This window comes from Gadus macrocephalus, chromosome 11 (assembly GCF_031168955.1).
Source record: "Gadus macrocephalus chromosome 11, ASM3116895v1".
Classification (NCBI taxonomy): Eukaryota; Metazoa; Chordata; class Actinopteri; order Gadiformes; family Gadidae; genus Gadus; species Gadus macrocephalus.
Genome location: NC_082392.1, coordinates 9,750,219 through 9,770,029, shown reverse-complemented (window position 1 = coordinate 9,770,029; position 19,811 = coordinate 9,750,219). Strand labels below are relative to the sequence as shown.

The 19,811-nt window shown below is 46.6% G+C and overlaps 1 protein-coding gene across 7 annotated transcripts in view; it reads right to left on the bottom strand.

Moving 5' to 3' along the window:
- arhgef1b (Rho guanine nucleotide exchange factor (GEF) 1b) overlaps nucleotides 1–19,811 on the bottom strand; it is a 38,317-nt gene that overhangs the window by 3,257 nt on the left and 15,249 nt on the right. For 4 of the 7 annotated variants that reach the window (XM_060064127.1, XM_060064131.1, XM_060064130.1 and 1 more), the window contains 27 exons: nucleotides 19,468–19,566; nucleotides 18,300–18,342; nucleotides 17,750–17,855; nucleotides 16,011–16,151; nucleotides 14,102–14,131; nucleotides 12,818–12,929; nucleotides 12,507–12,582; nucleotides 11,607–11,636; nucleotides 10,856–11,059; nucleotides 10,206–10,344; nucleotides 8,046–8,213; nucleotides 7,115–7,299; nucleotides 6,528–6,674; nucleotides 6,146–6,228; nucleotides 5,423–5,548; nucleotides 4,864–4,978; nucleotides 4,431–4,531; nucleotides 4,119–4,193; nucleotides 3,909–3,984; nucleotides 3,442–3,609; nucleotides 2,947–3,034; nucleotides 2,682–2,774; nucleotides 2,135–2,187; nucleotides 1,672–1,815; nucleotides 1,453–1,584; nucleotides 879–1,060; nucleotides 187–284 (listed from right to left, as the gene is read on the bottom strand). In XM_060064127.1, coding sequence (XP_059920110.1) covers nucleotides 210–284; nucleotides 879–1,060; nucleotides 1,453–1,584; nucleotides 1,672–1,815; nucleotides 2,135–2,187; nucleotides 2,682–2,774; nucleotides 2,947–3,034; nucleotides 3,442–3,609; nucleotides 3,909–3,984; nucleotides 4,119–4,193; nucleotides 4,431–4,531; nucleotides 4,864–4,978; nucleotides 5,423–5,548; nucleotides 6,146–6,228; nucleotides 6,528–6,674; nucleotides 7,115–7,299; nucleotides 8,046–8,213; nucleotides 10,206–10,344; nucleotides 10,856–11,059; nucleotides 11,607–11,636; nucleotides 12,507–12,582; nucleotides 12,818–12,929; nucleotides 14,102–14,131; nucleotides 16,011–16,151; nucleotides 17,750–17,855; nucleotides 18,300–18,342; nucleotides 19,468–19,566 — 2,991 coding nt within the window. In that variant the 3' untranslated portion in view covers nucleotides 187–209. Of the gene's footprint in view, nucleotides 1–186; nucleotides 285–878; nucleotides 1,061–1,452; nucleotides 1,585–1,671; nucleotides 1,816–2,134; nucleotides 2,188–2,681; nucleotides 2,775–2,946; nucleotides 3,035–3,441; nucleotides 3,610–3,908; nucleotides 3,985–4,118; nucleotides 4,194–4,430; nucleotides 4,532–4,863; nucleotides 4,979–5,422; nucleotides 5,549–6,145; nucleotides 6,229–6,527; nucleotides 6,675–7,114; nucleotides 7,300–8,045; nucleotides 8,214–10,205; nucleotides 10,345–10,855; nucleotides 11,060–11,606; nucleotides 11,637–12,506; nucleotides 12,583–12,817; nucleotides 12,930–14,101; nucleotides 14,132–14,212; nucleotides 14,662–16,010; nucleotides 16,152–17,749; nucleotides 17,856–18,299; nucleotides 18,343–19,467; nucleotides 19,567–19,811 lie in introns of those variants that run through there. The other 3 variants (XM_060064129.1, XM_060064133.1, XM_060064134.1) reach the window with 3 other exon arrangements.

The following is a 19,811-nucleotide window of genomic DNA, read 5'->3' as shown; positions in this document are numbered from 1 at the left end:
GTATATCAACACCCACACTAGCTGTGAATGAGGGGTGTATATCAACACCCACACTAGCTGTGAGTGAGGGGTGTTTATCCACACCCACACTAGCTGTGAGTATCCACACCCACACTAGCTGTTAGTGAGGGGTGTTTATCCACACCCTAACTAGCTGTTATTTAGGAGGGTTAGTAGTGCTCTCACCTGGCTGACAGGTGCGTTGCTTCTCACTGGAAGTTTCCTCCCTCCAGGGAGAACATTGACAAGGCCATCTGCAGCTTATGGTGTGCCTCTTCCATGGTCTACAACACACACATCACAACGTGTAAGGCGCGAGCACACACACACACACACACACACACACACACACACACACACACACACACACACACACACACACACACACACACACACACACACACACACACACACACACACACACACACAATAGTGAACATAATGGCCATTGTCAGAGAAGTCCAATTTCACAAAGCAATTTTCAGGCCGCCGGTAACAGCAGTGGTTAAGTGGTTTTCCTCTGTTCGCTTGTTTCTCTTTGCTGCTATTTTCGGCTCATCTGTCCAAAGTATAGCCTGCCTGGTCCCGTACTTCAATAATTCTCCCAGGAGAGAGGGGACTGGGGATTGAGACGCCCCTCAGCGCGTCTCGCTTCAGCCCACCTCTTGTCATCCTCTACCTGTTAGGTCGGCCATCTTTAGCTCTGCTTCCTGATGCTGTCTCCCTACATGTCACGCTAGACCAACGGGCTGATTTAAGGTCTTGTAAATACATACTCCTCTATTTAATGTCTCCATTCAATGTCACAACATTTGTAATTGGTTTCACTTGAGTTCTCCATTCATCTTAATTGTTCACACACACGCACACACACACACCTGTAGTCTCCTCAGATTCTCCTCCAGACCCTGGAGGCGGCTGTACACCTCCTCCACCCTCTCCTTGGAAAGCACCAGGGGTGCACTGATGCCCCCCTCCTCCACTCCCTTCGCTCCTCCAGACTCGGCTCCTCCCGGGCCACCCTCCACCTGCGAGGCCCCCACTATGGGGCCTCGGTCCTCTGTGGATGGAAGAGGGCGGGTGACTTATGGTGCCATGTGGTCAGATATGACAACACGACATAGCTGATCATTATTGGGTGTGCCGTTGCTAGATAAAAAAAAATCAAAAGGGTAATAAACAATATGTTTTGTACTATCTTCCCTTTTGTCCACATTATACAGCATGCATATATATTTGAACAGTTTATTTTAGGATCTCCGTAGTAAATTAGGATCAGATCTCTCACACAGACACACAGACACACAGACACACAGACACACACACACACACACACACACATTCCCACAAACAAACCATAACCATACCCCTGGGGAACATGAGGGAGTAGCGGTCCCATCCCATTGACAAAACAGAACCCATCTCTTTTAGGAAGCAGGCGAGGTCATGTACCTGGTGACTTAGAGCCGTCTGTACAGTCCTCTAGCTTCTCTGACCCCCCATCATCCTTGCCATTTTCCTCTTCTGGCATAGAGTCCTCTGAAAGGCTGATGCTGCTGACCAATAGCCTTTTCAGAGCTGTGACTGTTGGAGGACAGGATGCCAATCAGCTTTAGTGTCGCAATAGATAAAAGGCAATCGAAAAGAAAGAAGAAGAAAATAAAATGTTACCATCATCAAGAGCATTTTCGGCCACCTTCTCCTGTTCACTGTTGGGGGTAGCGAACAGGTCAAAGCCTTTCTCTGACAGGTAATACATCACAGAATGCTGAGGGTATGGAGACTTGTCTTCTGTGAGGCTGTCATTATCCTGCACTGCAGATGGATGACATTAGAATAAAATGAAATTGACATAGACAGCATTGAGCTCAGGCATAAAAAGATATATCAATATTATATAGTTTTATGAAGAAGCTTTATTGTGTACAAACATATTATAAAGAGTTCAAATATTAATATAAAGCAATAAACAGCAAATTTCCAATGCTAGAAATGAATGCAAATAATAATAACATTTGCACATAAACAATATATACGACAAAAAATAATATAATAATATCTGCATATCAAATATAATGTAAAAAAAATAATGAAATGAAATGTACTGATGAGTTAAAGATAGTCCTTCTCTTACCTATGCTGCTTTTGAAATTGCCATTTAGGGTTGGACTCAAAGGGACCAAGTGCCTAAGAAAAGAGAGATGGGGGGGGGGGGGGGGGGGGGGTGATCAGAGTCAAAAAAGTCAGTATGAAAGAGTGAATTATGAGTCTGTTGCTGTGTAAACCCTCACTGTATACCATATTGACCTAGTCGCCATATTGGCTAGGGAGGCAGGTTAAACCTTTCTAGGATCTTAGGGGAAACCATGACGACTGGTAGTGGATAAGGGGTCGTGGGATTCTAGAATGCTTCCTCACCCATAAGGCTGCTAGGTGAACAAGTACGGAACAACCCCATGACAGGGGTCCTGTGATTGTAGTATAATGTGGGTGAGGGTGGTGCTGCGGCCATGCCAAGCAAAGTTTGCGGACCACCACAGAAGTACGTTATTTTCCAATCACGCAATATTCCAGGAGGGGTTTCTTCTTCTTATAAAACAGTTACCAACAGTCATTAAATAGGAGTTCATCTCATCTATAGCGTGGTTAGATTTCGACTTAATCAGCGGAAAAAGACTTACGGGGGACGCCCGCCCACCGGGGACAACGGCCCCCCCAGAGCGGGCCCACTCTGCTTCAGATCATCCACCGCTTTCTTGATTGCTTCTGTCCAGCTGGAGACACACACACACACACACACACACACACACACACACACACACACACGCACACACACAAGGTGATAGAGAGATATTATTGATTATTATTTAATGATCATTTTGTGAGATGTATTGTTCACACAAACATCCTAATTTGGACACTCCAGGTATTTCTAAAAGGCCTCACGTGTTCCTCTCTCCGGAGGACTGGGCCACCAGCTCGTAGATCTGAGCACCGCTGTCCCATGTGAAGATGACGTAGAAGGCCTTGCGGTCTGCCAGAGAGACACACACACACACACACACACACACACACACACACACACACACACACACACACACACACACACACACACACACACACACACACACACACACACACACACACACACACACACACACACACACACGTTAGTGGACCAACAGAGGGCTATGTATAAGAGTTGTATAGCATAGGTCCCACCACAACCAGGTGTTGATTAACCATTATCAGTCGTTCACAATCTACCTGTTTAGGCCTGTAGTGGGAGAGTCCACACAGATGGATGATGGATAGGTCAACCTACCACTTGGTACAGTTAGTGGTGGGGTGAGTATGTGGGTGAGTTTGTGCACATATGTATACTATGTGTGTGTGCATAAGTGTGTTTGTGCGTGTGCTTGTGCGTGTGCTCAGCCCCACCTGTGGCCACCTCCCTGAGGAACACAGAGTTGAGCTTGATGATGGGGCTGAGCATCTGCTTGCCCTCCTGCACCGCCACGTTGCTCTTGCTCTGGCACTTGAGCACCATCTTGTCGTCCTGCCTCTGCAGCAGCACCAGCAGGTCGCCCAGCAGAACACACTGCACCTCTGAGACACCGCGGGGGTCAAAGGTTCAAAGGTTACACAGCGGAAATCATTAGAATAATCATAATAACAAATAAGAGTCCTGGGCCTATCCACTATCCACTATCCACCATCATCTTCTCTCTCAAAATTCTGAACAAAAGTGAAGGCTGTAGTGAAAATATATGAATGGTAAAAGAACAAAATGTGTCAGGTAGAATGTCAATCCAACTGTTGCTTGATGCTGCTGCATAGTTACGACTGTATGATCCTGTAGCACATGGATCCCATGACACGTCATTTCATTTATACATCTCTCATACCGATAGCTTTCTCCTTTGTGACCTTCCAAGTGAGGGGACCTTCATAGATCATATTTTTCAGGGTCAGGTCAATGTTCTGGGAGAAGATGGAGAAAGAAACATGGTTATGAGCGACTGTACTTGGAGCCCATCCCCAACAGAGCTGAGGGTCAGGCAGTAAGAGGCTGTATGGCGAGCGAGTAACAAGCTGGTATTTCCAGGAGACCTTACCTTGTACTCCGTGTACAAATCGGTACTGGGTTTGAGCCCGGACGTGTCCAAGCGGCGCTGGTAGTCCTTCAGGTTCTGGAGGGGGAGAGAGAGAGAAGAGAGGAGAGACAGGTACAGGGAGAAGGGGGGAGAGAGAGAGAGAGAGAGAGAGAGAGAGAGAGAGAACAGAGGAGAGACAGATACAGGGAGAAGGGGGGAGAGAGAGAGAGAGTGAGAGAGTGACCCAATGAGTTTACTATATGAGAAAAGGTATCGTTGCCGACAGCTGAATGCCCAGTGAAGCCCCCCTGCGGGGTCGCCCGTGTTCCTCACCAGCAGGTTCTCCATGACCTTGACCTCGTCGTTGACGTGGTTGAGGATCTTCCTGCAGCACTCTGCACTCTGCAGGATCCTGTCCTTCTCCTCCTGGTCCTCTATGGAGAGACATAGGCGAGGGGAGGGGGTCCGGTAACTCGCTAAAAACATGGGGGATGCCGTCCCTCTGCGGTCGGTGTAGTGTACTGTATTTTAGTGTGTATACTGGGATAAGTCCGTTTACCGTCACGTCTTTCGGCCTGGTATTTGCAAAAAAGAGAATTCTGTCCATTATCAAAAGTCTTTCAGGAGGGTACACAGACATCGTAGCGCTTCTAGAGCGGGTATCCAGTGTATACCGTCGTATTGCGTGGACTACACCCCGGTCCCAGGCCTGGTTTACACTGTTTCTGTTGTTAAAAGGAGCTGATTGGCTGACATGAGGCCGTACCGGTGCTCTTGGCAATGTTCTCCAGCAGCAGAGGGTACTTGGTCAGCCTCTGCATCTCGGTGGGGATGATGTCCTTCAGCTGCAGCCTGCGGCACTGGGGCTTGCTCTCCGCCTCCTGCGATCCACACACAGTAAACACACGCATCCCAGACCCTTTAAAAAGGCACCCACGTAACGGGCATTAAACCAACCTCACATGAACGTTAAAAGATACATTAAACACACGTTACAGGCAGTTTAAAGGCACTCACTTTCCCTTTACACTCAATTACAGATACATAACACACACATTATACAGACTCACTCCAGACACATTAAAAACAGAGGCAAATATATATACTATGTATACCAGTACACCTTTGCAGTTATTAGAAGTTCTGTAATATCTTCATAAATATCATGTGCCATCAATAACAACACAATATCGGCTTATCACTAGAACATACTCAAGTGCGTTGATAAGAGAGTACCAGCCTGAGCTGAGTGGATCCCTGAGAGTGTGCGTTGTGTGTGTGTGTGTGTGTGTGTGTGTGCGCAGCAGGTGCAACGTCTCCTGTACCAGGATGAAGGCATTGAAGCGGGCGTCTTTCTTCTGCCGGCTCTTGATCTGTTCTAGGGCCCAGGACTGGTGGCTGCAGAACCGGGCTGTCAGCTTCTGGAACCACTCCCCCTCCGGACCCCCGAACTACAGACAGGAGGCAGAGTTACCAGAGAGACCAGAGGTTTGGCTTGGATTGGGTGGGATAAGGAAATAAATCAGAAAGTACAAACAAATATAGAAAAATGCACAATTCTTTGGAAAGGTAATCACTGGTGAATCCATAACACATTCTAATGCGAGTGAAACAATCCCTCCCCCTTGAGGTCTTCATCTCTGATGCTAGTTTTATTGATTGTTGATTGGAATATCGTCTTCACCATTAGGCGGTTAAGCATGAAAAGCCAACAGGAGAATAAGAATACAAACTATGAGGAAATGCTTTGCACCGAAACAACCAAAGTAAAATGTGCGAAAGATAATTAAAGCAGCCTTTGAGTGTCCCAAAAACACTTGACTATTTGGGCCGTTATAGACTGGTAGCAATAAATAAATGATCATAAATAAATATAGATACATAGATATAAAACCTACTAGACCATAGCCACTACACTACACTGTTCCAAATGCTACCCTGAGGTCCTGCCCCAGTATATGTGGATGGTACAGGGAAACGGTGCTTGTGTGAGGCTGCAGGAGCTGAAGGAACATGAAGAGAGGAACAGAAGACACGAGGAGACTCACTCTGTTGAGCAGCGTGGCGCCGATGTTCTTCACGATGAACTCGTCCTCCTCACGCAGCGCCTTCAGGTTCTCATGGAAGGTGTCTGTGTTCACACACACACACACACACACACACACACACACACACACACACACACACACACACACACACACACACACACACACACACACACACACACACACACACACACACACACACACACACACACACACACACACACACACACACGAAGGACTCAATATCACAATCTTTAACTGAAACATCCTCAATGTTATTCCTTTGTCACAACCGCTATTGTATGTACTAACTATATAGTCATTTAGCAGATATCTCTATCCAAAGTGACTAATGAACACAGGGGGGGGGCGGTGGAGTACTCACAGTGCACCTCCAAGATCTCCTCCAGGCTGGGGAAGATGGTGGCCAGCTCTGGGCCGGTGAGGATCTCCTCCCTCTCCAGGGGCTTGGAGAAGACCGTCTGGAGCACCGTCAGCATGCGGTTGTGTGCATGCTCAGTCGTATACAACTCTGAGTGTGTGTGTGTGTATGTGTATATTATATATATTTATACATGTACACACACAAATACACGGAGAGACAGAGAGAATAACAAAAGAGAAAAGGAGGTACAAGGGAGAGGGAAGGGGTGGGAGAGGAGAAATAGAGAGCGGTTAAGGGGAAGAAGACAGGTATTTACATTAAAAACCAAGATGGTTGGCCCTGATGTGTCAAACGTTTCTATGCTCTGATTGGGATTAGGTATATCCAATTGCGTCTTGAGGCATTTTGGTCTCGGCATGTTGATAACGCCTCTAGGAAATTGACAATGAACTGAGAGGTTCAAGGATATTAAGCATTAGCGGATTGGTCTGCTGATGTCAGGCTATCATTTCCCATTTGGAATTAATAAATTACAGCGATGTACTTTGCGTTTGTACATTTTATTTGAACGTCCTCTCGCTCCCTACCGTTGATGACCTCCTGCCTCTTGGTCTCCTTCTTGCTGAGGTTAGCCAGGGCGTTGCGGTCGGCCAGCTCCCGCCAGTTAGCGGGGTCCTGCTCCAGCTCCACCAGACGCGGCTCCATCTCCTCCGGCTGGGGGGAGGGGCTGGGGGGGGTGGTGCCGTCCGGAAACTGGACGGGCCCGTCATTACTAGAGCACCGCAAGGGAAAACATTCAACCAATGTTTGAAACTATTGTGTCGACACTCGTAACGATTGTGTGGCCATCGACGCTTAGCCAACATGTCAATAATGACCTGAATCAATCCCAGACTGCTCCTTAGTTAACCAAAGGTCGACTACCTTGATATAAACACCAAAGGGATTTGATCGTTACTGACTGCCAGCCTACTCTCCCGCTTCAGGTCACAGGTCAATTGCGAAAGATGGACGGTTTGTCTCTGTGCTGGTCAATAGTCAGTCGGCGTAAACAGACAGTGAAACAGTCCTACACACTTGTTGTTAAATGATCAAATGATCAACCTACCCGGCCTGTCCGTTAATTGAGTTTGAAATGAAAGCTTTAAACTGCACCAAACTGAAGCCTTAACAATTGCAGTTTGGCAAGAGCAAGAGAAAGATCGATGATGATCCTATGCAGAACAAATATCAAGTAGATTGTGAAGCTGTCAACTTTTTCAACTTAGAGAAAACTGCAGTATCTTGAAAAACAAGGAAAAGGTACATTATATGTTCAGCAAATGTCAACTTGATGGTCAGGTTGCGAATCGTCAACCTTGTCCACCTTGCGATCTGACATATTTCACGTTGTCATTTCCTCTTTCTGATATCAATGCATTTGACATTTCAACAGGGTGGAGGAGAGTTCCCCAGTGCCTCCCTCTCTCTCTCTCTGTCTGTGTCTGTCTCAGAGGCTGTTGCCCGTGTCGGCCTTACAGGTGATGGGCCGATGGGTGTTGGGGTGTGAGCGAGAGAGGTGAGGCGCTCATGTTGGGAGGCTGGAGGTCCACGTCGCTACGGGAACGGGACTGTTTGCCCCGGGAGGAGCCGCGGCGCCGGGAGGAGTGGCGGTCCACACGGGCGCTCTCGCTGCGTGCCACTTTCCTACGGCGGCCGAGGAGGGAGGGAGGGAGGGAGGGAGGGAGGGAGGGAGGGGGGAGGAGAGAGTAGAAAATAAAGAAAGAGGAAATGGAGGCAAGGAGGGCCGACAGAACAGGATTGATGAAAGGTAAAGAAGAGATGAGAGGCAGGGGAAGGAAGGAACAGAACGACAGGAGGATGACGAGGAGAGGAAGCGTCAGAGGCACCAGGATGTCAAACAACAACCGAGGGAAGAGAAATAGTGGAAAAATTAAGGAAAGTAAAAATATAATGAGGAAAGAAAATCCATCAGGAAGAGGAAGACAGAATGAAAGATGAGTTGGTATGCATGGATTATGACATGCACATTGTTTGGAAAATATGGATTCAACAGATATATACCACACAAACATGAAATGTATCACTGAACTTTTCCCTGACAGTCTACATTAAGAAGACATCAGTGGAGACATTTTGTTCACGACTTTGTAGCGTCTATATTTTCAAATACCTACTCGAAACCTACTACAAATACTGACGACTACGTAAATTCTCCAGACACAACAATACAGCCACTCATGATCTCATAGCAACCTTACAATAGCACCAAGTGAATAATACTTAGCCATGCAGCGCGTGTGTGTGCGTGTGTGCGTGTGAGTGATCAGTGCGAGAAGAACCAAAGTGCGTCCATGCCACCGTCAAGGTGCGCTGACCCACCTTGTCTTCTGTCTGCAAAAACACGGGACATCAGAAAGTTACACAACCGAAAGGAAAGGATCCCGACTTCACACACCAAGCTAACATGAGTCCGACATGCCAGTGCACATTGCGATCTGCAGCCAACCGACTACAATGCTTAAAGCCCCTGGCGCGGCACGTGACTGACCACACACCCACTGTGGCGGTCGCCCAGACAAAAGGACCTGGGACAGGCCCTGGTGGTGCTGAACACACTGCTGCTTTTGCGCACACGAAAGCACATTGAACAGATAGCCACAATAAAGACGTATGTCTCATTAGTCCTGCTAATCACTAATAGAAGATAGGCAAGGACAACATTTATTTGTTGTCGGATTCGCCTCAGGCATTTCAACTCTTGACATAACAGTTGAAACTTAAAGAATATAAACCTATCAAATGCAGTATTTCTGCAAACCAGGCGATAAAACCACAGACAAAAAACATTATAATACTGAGGTTTAGATTTAAATGGAGACTATCCAATGTTCATTCATAGAATTCTGCACTTCCGTCTACAGGTCTTTAAAGCATTTCACAACCAGACAGATGACGCCAACAGGCAACAGACAAATGGCACAAAGCTCTATGGTAAGAGACATGGGAAGCACAACAGGACGCACACACTGAGACGCTTCGATGAAGAGGACAACACCGGAGGAAGAAGAGGAAATGTGGCATGCTGAAGAGAGGGAGGGAGGGAGGGAGGGAGGGAGGGAGGGAGGGAGAAGGAACTAGGGACCGGGAAGCCGAAGAGATGGAGGGGAAGGCTGGGCTCCCACGTGGCTAGAGTCTGTCTCCAAGGAGGGAGGCTCTCCAACGTCTCCAGGACCGCTGGCATTTCGTTGTTAGGTTGGTAGCAGGAGGCGAGACAACAGCTAGCACATAGCAATACAGCGCACTGGAGGAGTTTTACCACGCTCCCGCAGCATTTAGCACCAGGCACACACACGTTGCCATAGCTAGCGTTAGCCTTATAACTGGACTAAACCGTATCTTTGGCCCTAGTGTTAGCTTTACCCCTGGAACTGAACCCGCATCTTTACCCTAGCGTTAGCAACCTAAGCTCAAACTGATTGCATTACCCACCAGTTGCATCCTGGTCCATTCAGCAGTATCGTCTTGAGTAATGCAGTACTGTATTTCGATTACACAGTATATCTATAATTATTTTTTCCCCATATACCCTTCTGATTTGCCTTAAAATGTTTTTTATGTAGTCAACAGCTAGAATCTCACTCTAGAAGTCTCCTTCTCTGGTCATTTCTCCCTCACCTTTCTTTCTCCATGTTTTCCTCTGTGGTGGTCTCACAGGGGGAGAAGGGCTCCCCAGTGGAGAGGCCCCCCAGACTGATTGGGGACACATCGCCCCCGTCACTGGAAGGCGGGGGTTCTAAGCGGTTGCTGGGTAGACCTGAAAAAGAGACAGTGAGAGTGAAGAATGATAAATACAATAATTAATGGATACAACTGCACTACTGATTCATAATGGTCGATATTAGACAGGTCTACTATCAGTGTGTTCTTGTCATACTTGTTGCTCTGGCTTATGACCAGAGGGGCTATTTGAATAGCTTCTTTATTAATTGCTTTTCATATTATTAAGAATAAATGCTAAGAATGCACAAACTATCCGTGTATTTTGCATAGGTTAGATTATAATTGACTCATTGTAGGACATATCTTCAGAATACCTCCTTAAAATACATAGCTATAACCACAAACAACGAAATGTGTGGATCTGAAACCATGGAACTGAAATGGTGCATGTCTTTTTCCACATTGTCTCCACTTTTGGGTCACAAAGTGAATGCAGTTTAATTGTTTCACTAAATCAAAGAATTCAAGTCCATCAGTAGACGAGTCTTCCCCACCCAGGCGGGGGAGGGCTGTGGGTGATGAGAGAGAGAGAGAGAGGGACCCACCTTCGCTGTGGCCGTCTGGGCTGCTGGCGGTGCTGGAGCTGAGCCCTGAGCACTCGCTGATCTCCAGGGCGGGCTGGGAGGAGGAGGAGCCCCCCCCAACGGAGCAGGACTTCCTGCTGGGGAAGGAGAGGGGGAGGGGGTCCCCCCTGGGGGCCAGAAACTGGCTGTTCTTACGCTCCTGGGCTGCAGGCTTATCTTTATCCGCTATGAGGGAGGAGAGAGGGAGGTAAGGAGGAAGGAAAGGATGAAATGGAGAAAGAACGAAAGGCAGAAAGATAGAAGGAAAGACAGAGAGACAGTCAGAAAGGGAGAGAAATACAGAGAGAGGGCACAATGGAGGCCTCAGTGACTTCATTCACAGGTACAAACAAGATGGTGAGAAAGAGGTAAGTAGGGGGAGTTTGAAGGAAACTGAGTTTGATGCAAACAGGGTTGCTGGGATGAAAACAGGCAGGTTAGTGAAGGTGGCACGGGAACATCCAAATCTTTGGGAAAGTAAATGTGTTGGGAGTGTTGTATGTGCGTGTCTCTATCGTCAGTTTCACCACATCACCCAACGAATCAAACACAATCCACCACAAAAAAACTCAGAGGAAGGCGAGGGAGCTAGAGGAATCCCCCACCACATGAGCACCCCATTCTGTGCTCCTCTGATTTGGTTCATGCAGACATGCACAGCGGCTGATTAGTACGGGGGAACCGTTCTAGAGATCAGGTGCAAAGGGGGTAACATCTAGGGACGGTTTTGTACCTTCAGTTTCCGGCCTAGGTTTGACCTCGTCTGCAGGAGGAAAGAACGGAGGACAGACAGTTCTCATGTGGTCTCTGATCATGTCATGTTTATGTATATCTATATATAGATATACATATACAGACAGCTCTGTCATGTTTGCCGTCAGTTCATACACACACACACACACACTGTAATTCAAACAATGGCACAATTACAATTAGGGCATTTAGCAGACGCTTTTATCCAAAGCGACTTACATCGATTAATACACACATTGACACACCGACGGCAGATCCAACCATGAAAGGCGACAGCCAACTCGTCAGGAGCAGTTAGGGTTAAGTGTCTTGCTCAGGGACGCATCAACACTCAGCTAGGAGGAGCTGGGGATCAAACTAGAAACCTTTCGGTTGCAAGACAACTGCTCTACCTCCTGACCCAAGCCGACCCCCCGACCCCCTCTGCACAGTGTAAGGCTCATAACTATTGGATCATTTTTAAATCGACTGTCATTGACTTGAGGGGAGAACTCATATGACCAACACTACATTATTTCAGTCACCGCAATATGAATTATTTACTCCATAGACGCTAGAAATCTGAGAAAAAATGCCATAAAATAAAAATAACTACGCTTGCATGGCCAAAAAGGGGAAATTCTGATCCTCTGCTCTCCAGCTCAGTCTAAAGTATATATCAAATCAGACACGTATGAATGACCACCCTTATAGGTCTATCTATTGACTTTGTTGAGCTGAGCTCTGTTTCATCGTACTGCATGATAGTTATAATATACAATCCAAAAGATTTGCGTTTGGCTAAAGCTTCTATCTGAAGAAAAAAGGAAGAAGCAGGAAGCTTCTGGGTGTGCTTTGGGATGGGAGTCTTTGAGGTCAACCCTTATGAATAATGACGTACTGGAACCAGCGATCCAGCTGGGAATGCTAGGAAAACCCCCTCTGGGCTTCGTTTTGGTGGACTCGTCCTTCTTGTTCTGGGGAAGGGAGAAGCAGAAGAGGAGTTCAGACTCTATACACAAGCTTTTTAAAGTAGAAGACCCCATACTCTACATACACTAACTTTTCAAAGAAAAAGTTGTGGGATGTTGGTCTGAGATCCATAACCAGAGAGACGAGTAACGACTGTAAACCGAATGATCCTATAGGACATTTGGATCCAATATGTAGAAGTTCTAGGATCTTCTCAGATCAATGTAGGAATGCGCTGACCTTGCCCAGGGGCCTCCTGAAGAAGCCCCCCCTGGACTTCTTGCTGTCCACAGCCCTGCTCTTCACCCCGAGGTGCTTCAGGTACACGGCCACCGATGCAAAGATGGCTTGGCTACAGAGGAGAGCAATGGAGGGAGGGAGAGAAGGGATAAAAAGGGAGGAGGAAGAAAAATACAATGTTCATTTCCACCAACATTATATCTAATTAAATACATGCCGCATATTTCTCTTGAGGAACAAGTTTTTATGGTTTTGGATATGTGAATTTCCTTATACCAATGCAGGAGTTATTAAAAAGCATTTAACAGAAAAGGGGGAATTCGGTAAAGTAAACACAAAACATAAGGGGCACGGTTCTAAACGAATCAATAGAAATTTGGAAAATACAGATGTTAGTTGTTTAGGATGATAGAAGAGTACTAGAGGACAAGAAGGTGTAGTAAAACAGTAGAAGATGGGGATATAAGGGTTTTATATATATACAGATAGAGGAGAGGAGGAAGAGGGGAGGGGAGCGGGACCAACAGAGATAGGAGAGGAGGAGAGGAAGGTTTTAAAGACAAAAGGAGAGGAGGAGAGGAGGGAAGGGACTAACAGATAGAGACAAAGAGGAGGGGAGAGACCGTCAGAGAGTGGAGAGGAGAGGAGAGGAGAGGACGATCCGACAGACTGAGGAGAGGAGGGGAGGTGAGAGACCAACAGAGAGAAGAGGAGTAGTGGAGGGGAAGGTCCAAGAGATAAGAGGAGAGGGGAGGAGGGGAAGGGCCAACAGAGGAGAGAGGGAGACAGGGGAGAGGAGGAGAGGAGCCACAGACAGAGGAGAGGATGGACACACAGTGAGACGATGGGAGGGTCTAACAGAAAGGAGAGGAGGCGAGGACAGAGTATTGAGTAGGCAAAGAAAAGGAAAGCTGTGGTGATGAGAGACAGAGAGAAAGGTGTTGGGTAAGATAATGTGGTGCGTAACGAAAGGATCTCCTCCTCCGAACAATATATCTTCACTACTTTTGCGTCAATTTCCTCGCTTTTTTCTCCAAAGACCATAATTGGTTTAGAGAGAAAAAGCAAACAAATAAACAAGCATATTTGTATAAGCATGTTCAAGTTTTGAGAAAACTTGATGAGCAGGTGTCATAGTGCAGGTATAACATCGAGTTGTACACCGATTGTCATCAGGCAAGCATTATTGGAGAAAATAAATCATCACGCAGGCAACGCTTCATGCAAAAGGAATATATTATACAAATATACATGCCAATGATCAAACAGTGATCAAACACTCACCATCTGTCCTCATCCGCAACAATGTTTGCTCTGAAAGAAAGAAGAGAAGCACGGTTTCAGAGGGCAGGAGTCATGAAAGGTCTCTTGTAGGCATCTTGAGAAGCCACTCACCTCTTTCCCCAGGCAAGTGGCATGTTTCCTTTCCCTTGCACGACAGAGTCTGAATTGTGTTTTCGGTCTATGGAATCTGAATCCACTAAGCTTTTGCTGATCCAACTCAAAATGTACTGTAGTATTTATGTGTTCAGAGCTGAGGCTATTGAACATATTCTATTGTTTGCACAGAAAGAGAGAATAAAAATCCTAGACAAGATTCAAATCAAAAGGCTTTGACATGCATTAAAAGCTGCACCAAAACTACAAAAGTAATGCAACTGCAATTTAAAAACAAAAATGCACAAAATTGAAATCTATAATTATTCACAGCCCTACAAAAGGCTTTCTAGAGTCAAATCAAATCAAACCAAGATTTCTGACAAAAGCAGTCATTCGGAGTAGTCTGCAAAGGCACATCCAGAGACACAGAGCTCCAGCACAGCGGAAACGATAATTTAACAGTTTTTTTTGTCTGATGCAACTCACAGGCAAGACAGAGGAAAAAAGGATCCTCGTGTTTTTCTAGGAAAATGAAAGGGTGGGAGGGGTTTCCCCGGGATTCCCCTAAATCATCCAATCAGAGACTCTTGTCTGTCGGGAGAGGCCAATAAGCAAGCTGCCAGCTGAGGTCACTATGTTGTGGGCGAGTGTTTATGGAGGGGGGGGGGCGGGGGAGTTGTGGGTAGAAGGGAGGGGTGAGAGAGTGTGGGAGAGTGAAGGAACTGAAGGAGAAACAGAGAGCCGGTTGTCTGAGTGCACTGGTGGAATTAAACTGAACAGATCTTGTGTGTTCAGGGAGACAGTGGAATCTAACAGGGAGAGAGAGGGGGATAGAGAGTGGGTAATGGAACGAGTGTGAAGCTGTTTTTAGAGGGGGCTTTGATAAGCCCGCTCAGATGACTGCCTGAGCGGATCCGCGCTCCGAACCGTGTCCTTCTTTTATTCATATTTCCTTCACACCCTGGCCCTTCTCCACTGACCAGATGAAGGCTCCGCTCCCCTTTTCCTGTATCCTGCTTGTGTTTGTGCCTTGTATTTGATGCAGGAGATAGCAGGAATGTATTCTTGCCGCTGGGGTTCAACAGATAGATTAACTTCTCCCTCCCTTTCATGTATTATCCAGCATTCACTGGCGGTGTCTGGCCAGCATTGATAACACACAGGAGGACCTCCCCCCGCCCCCCCCGCCCCCCCCCCCCCCCCCCCCCCTCCCCTCTGTTGGGTTGGCACGGTGCCAGTCCGTCCTGCCAGCGTGGCAGTGCTGACTCCATCGTTTTTCCTTCCTCTTCCCTCTCTTCTCCTCATCAGCGTCAGCATCAGCATCATCCCTCAGCCAATGACCTTCTTCAGTGGCCGGGCCCAAGCTATTTCTGGTTGTCCAAGCTGTTTGCACATTTATCGCCATGAGAACAGGGGTGTTCAAACTATCAGTCACGGGCCAATGTCCCAAATATTTGTGTCCGTTTGGTACAAAAAGCTGATTTCTTTGAAAATCAATATTGAGATTAAATATGAAACCTGAAGACCTCTTTATAGTTGTGATTAGCCGATGTAGTGATTGGCATTATAGGGATGAGCTTTCTTAATTATTTCTCAATGTTCTTTTTTGTTCGTATCTCTCTCCAAAGGTTTCATACTCGCCACACAACCACAATGGCACAGGCTGGGAAAGCGCAAGCATGACCATGATTACCCAAAGTGCCAAACGTTATTTGATGGATGGCCACAGAGTTGAGTTACGTTACCCTCCAAGGACACCTTGTCCTGGAGGTGAAGCTGCGGTGGGGTGGTAGGGAAACTGGGGCAAACTTACTGGTTCTCTGCCATCTTGTCCAGCATGACCTCGGCCACAGACTTCTCCTTCATCTCCATGGGGATGCGGTCGGTGGGATAGTGGTTCTCCACATCCACCAACTCAGCCTCATTGGCCGTCATTCCCATCATCCTCTTGCACCTGCAGACAGTGGAGGAGGAACAGGAGGAGGAGTGAGGGCGGGAGGGAGGGTTGAAAAGGATCAGGAGGACGAAGTGAAGGGAAGAGGAGCAAGAGGTGTGGAGGGAAGAGGATGAGGAGTGAGGAGGGAGGAGGAAGGGGAGGGAGGAGGAGCAAGAGGTGTGGAGGGAAGAGGATGAGGAGTGAGGAGGGAGGAGGAAGGGGAGGGAGGAGGAAGTGAAGGGAAGAGGAGCGAGAGGTGTGGAGGGAAGAGGATGAGGAGGGAGGAGGGAGGAGGAAGGGGAGGGAGGAGGAAGTGAAGGGAAGAGGAGTAAGAGGTGTGGAGGGAAGAGGATGAGGGGTGAGGAGGGAGGAGGAAGGGGAGGGAGGAGGAAGGGGAGGGAGGAGGAAGTGAAGGGAAGAGGAGTAAGAGGTGTGGAGGGAAGAGGATGAGGAGGGAGGAGGGAGGAGGAAGGGGAGGGAGGAGGAAGTGAAGGGAAGAGGAGCAAGAGGTGTGGAGGGAAGAGGATGAGGAGTGAGGAGTGAGGAGGGAGGAGGAAGGGGAGGGAGGAGGAGCAAGAGGTGTGGAGGGAAGAGGATGAGGAGGGAGGAGGGAGGAGGAAGGGGAGGGAGGAGGAAGGGGAGGGAAGAGGAGCAAGAGGTGTGGAGGGAAGAGGGTGAGGAGGGAGGAGGGAGGAGGAAGGGGAGGGAGGAGGAAGAGCAGAGAGAAGGAGGGAGCAGAGAAACAGCAACACAGGATGTGAGGCGTGTGGAGAAACCAAATGCCTGTACGGGTGTTAGTGTGCAAAAGGCGCGTGCACGTTACATGTTTCCCCCGGTGCTATGATCTTCGATTAGCCGGAGCGAGTGAATGTAAAATGGGTTTGGGGCTCTGGGAGAGGTTGGAGTTCCCCTTGAGGGCCACACACTTGCTAATCAGGCTTCTCCTGCTTATGACAGGCGTGTCGATAACAGTTTGCCGTACCGACGTGCTCGGGTAACGGACTTAAATATGCTGCTAAATATTTTACCATTACAATGTCAATTTCTTCCTCTAATTGATTGGGGGTAGTTCCACTCTTTCCTATTTGTTGTGTCGGGCAGCTTGTTTTTACCTTCCTGCTTAGCGATGTCTTTTGCATGTCATTGAAATAACTCTAGATACTGATAATAGTATTAGCATTACATCTCATCTGTACAGGAATCAACTGGCAGATGAGAATCTATTGAAAATCCACCAGTTAGTGCATAATATTATGTCTGTTGAAGTTATCCGTTTATGTTGTGCTTAATAGGAATTTACATTTTTTACAATGATGCAAGTAATGCTCCATGCATTTGATACAGGCACTACACTTTCTGAAAATTTTCAGAAATAAGAAGTCATTTTTTAATTTCAGGTTCAGGTTCAGGTTCTTGAAAGCTAGCCTGTTTCAAAGCCTAATCCTAGTCATTATGTAAATAGAACAAATAAGAAAAACATCAAAGGCAGTTTCCCCTCCACATTACAGTACATCTCCAGCTACATCCCAGCCAGGTAGAGAACATAAATAAACTTAGAAAGGTAATTTTAGTGTTTACTACTGAATAATTAAGAGCTTCAGCTGTGCTGTGCCTACCGGAAGTCTTCCAGCTGTTTGGCCACCTCTGCTTCCTGCTGGCTCTGCACCTCCTGGACATATCGCCGCTGGAGGTCCTCAGTGAGCAGCTCTGGACGGGTTCGGTCTGGGAGGGGGGGGGGACAGGGCCGTAGAGGGGTGGAGATGGCTGGGTTATTTTCTCCTCTGTTTTGCAGATAGGAATTTATTTTTGCCCGACTAAGCATTTTGGTATTAAGGTCTCATACACCTCTTTTATGATATATGGGATCTGATTAGATCTGAAAATAGGGTAGTATATATTTAATTAAATGTATGTTTAACTCTGCAAGACTTGGCTTGCAGCTGATATGAAAGACAACAAGATGAAGAACAGAATAAAAAGATGTCAGTAGCCATAAATCACCAAAAAAATACTATTTAAGACCCAAACGAACTGACCGGCTTTGTTCATAGTTGATTCTTATAGGAATACCGAATTTCACCACACAGAATTGTTTTACATCACAATTGCCATTTTTTATCCCACTAAAATGTTCAACTTTTAAATGTATATTGCCTGATTACTTACCCAATTCATTAGAAACAGCAGCTGGAACTACCACTTTGAGAATCTGTGAAACAAGATGTCACCTATTAAAAATAGAATACAGTTCTACAGTATTCTACAATGTAGAACAGAGAGGAAATGCAGCTTGTGATTAACACAGCATGTAGCTACTATATATTGCCACAAGGGGTCACTTGAACACTAAAGAAGAAGGAATAATTTAAGAAAAACAATGAAAAACACCAAATCCATTTTAAATTTGTATGATTGCGGGACTAATTCAGGGATGTAAGAGGATACTTTGATTAAAACAAAGGGGAGGTTAATAGTTCTGGATCAAATGGAACCAGAAGACAAAGTAAAACAGAACCTCCAGAGATACACAGAGTGGACAGCTCTTCTTTAAGGGCATTCCCACGATCTCAACAGGAAGCCATGGGGTCAGGCACAAACAGAGAAGTCAACTCAGAAGAGATTAGTACAGTAAACACATGACAAACACACAGAAACATGACAGAGTGACAGACAGACAGGTGTGTAGAGAGAGACCCTGATTTCTGTGGATGAGACGTGTAATGCATACAGACAGACTGCACACAGCTTATAAAATAAATCAAACAAAGAAGGCAAACAAGAGAACACCTAAACACACACAGACAGGGTCAGGGACACACCACCCACCCACACACTCACACACCCCCCCCCCACACACACACACACACACACACACACACACACACACACACACACACACACACACACACACACACACACACACACACACACACACACACACACACACACACACACACACACACACACACACACACATCCAAACTAAAGCAGAGCGATTTATTGAATTCATTTTGATTCTGCACTGTGAAAGAATGCAATATCTATAAATTGCAGAGGCTTCCATGGGGGCGTTTTTTCAATAGATTTTTATATCGCAAAAAACAGCCGATGAATACAATTGTGAGGAAAAAGAAGCTTCTGGAGAAACAAACTTCTTTTACGCACTTAAGTTGAGAAATAAATCAAAGCAAAAAGAGAATCATTTCATTCATCGATCCATGGGGAGATTTCCTCCTCCAAGCCGCCACTGTAATCAGTTAAAACCAGCAAACTGAAATCATAATAACAACCACGATAAGCGTTGATGGGATTCTTCAAACAGTTCACTACTTACGGCCCCCTTGTCCAGGAAGTTGTTGTGGAACTCCACAAACTGCTTCTTGGCCTCCTTGGCACTGAGGTTCTTGAAGAGGTCTGCGTGAAGGTAGCACAGCTGAGAGGAAGGAAGGAAGGAAGGAAGGATGGAAGGAAGGGAGGGAGGTAAGAAGGAAGGAAGGGAGGTTAGAAGGAAGGAAGGAAGGAAGGAAGGAAGGAAGGAAGGTAGAGAGAGAGGAAAGAAGGTAGAGAGGAAGAAAAGGCAGAGGAAAGAACATGAAAAGAATGAGAAAGAAAGAAAAAAGGGAAAGAAACATGACAAACAGAAAGAAGGAATAAAACCAGAGGAAATCACATTAAAAT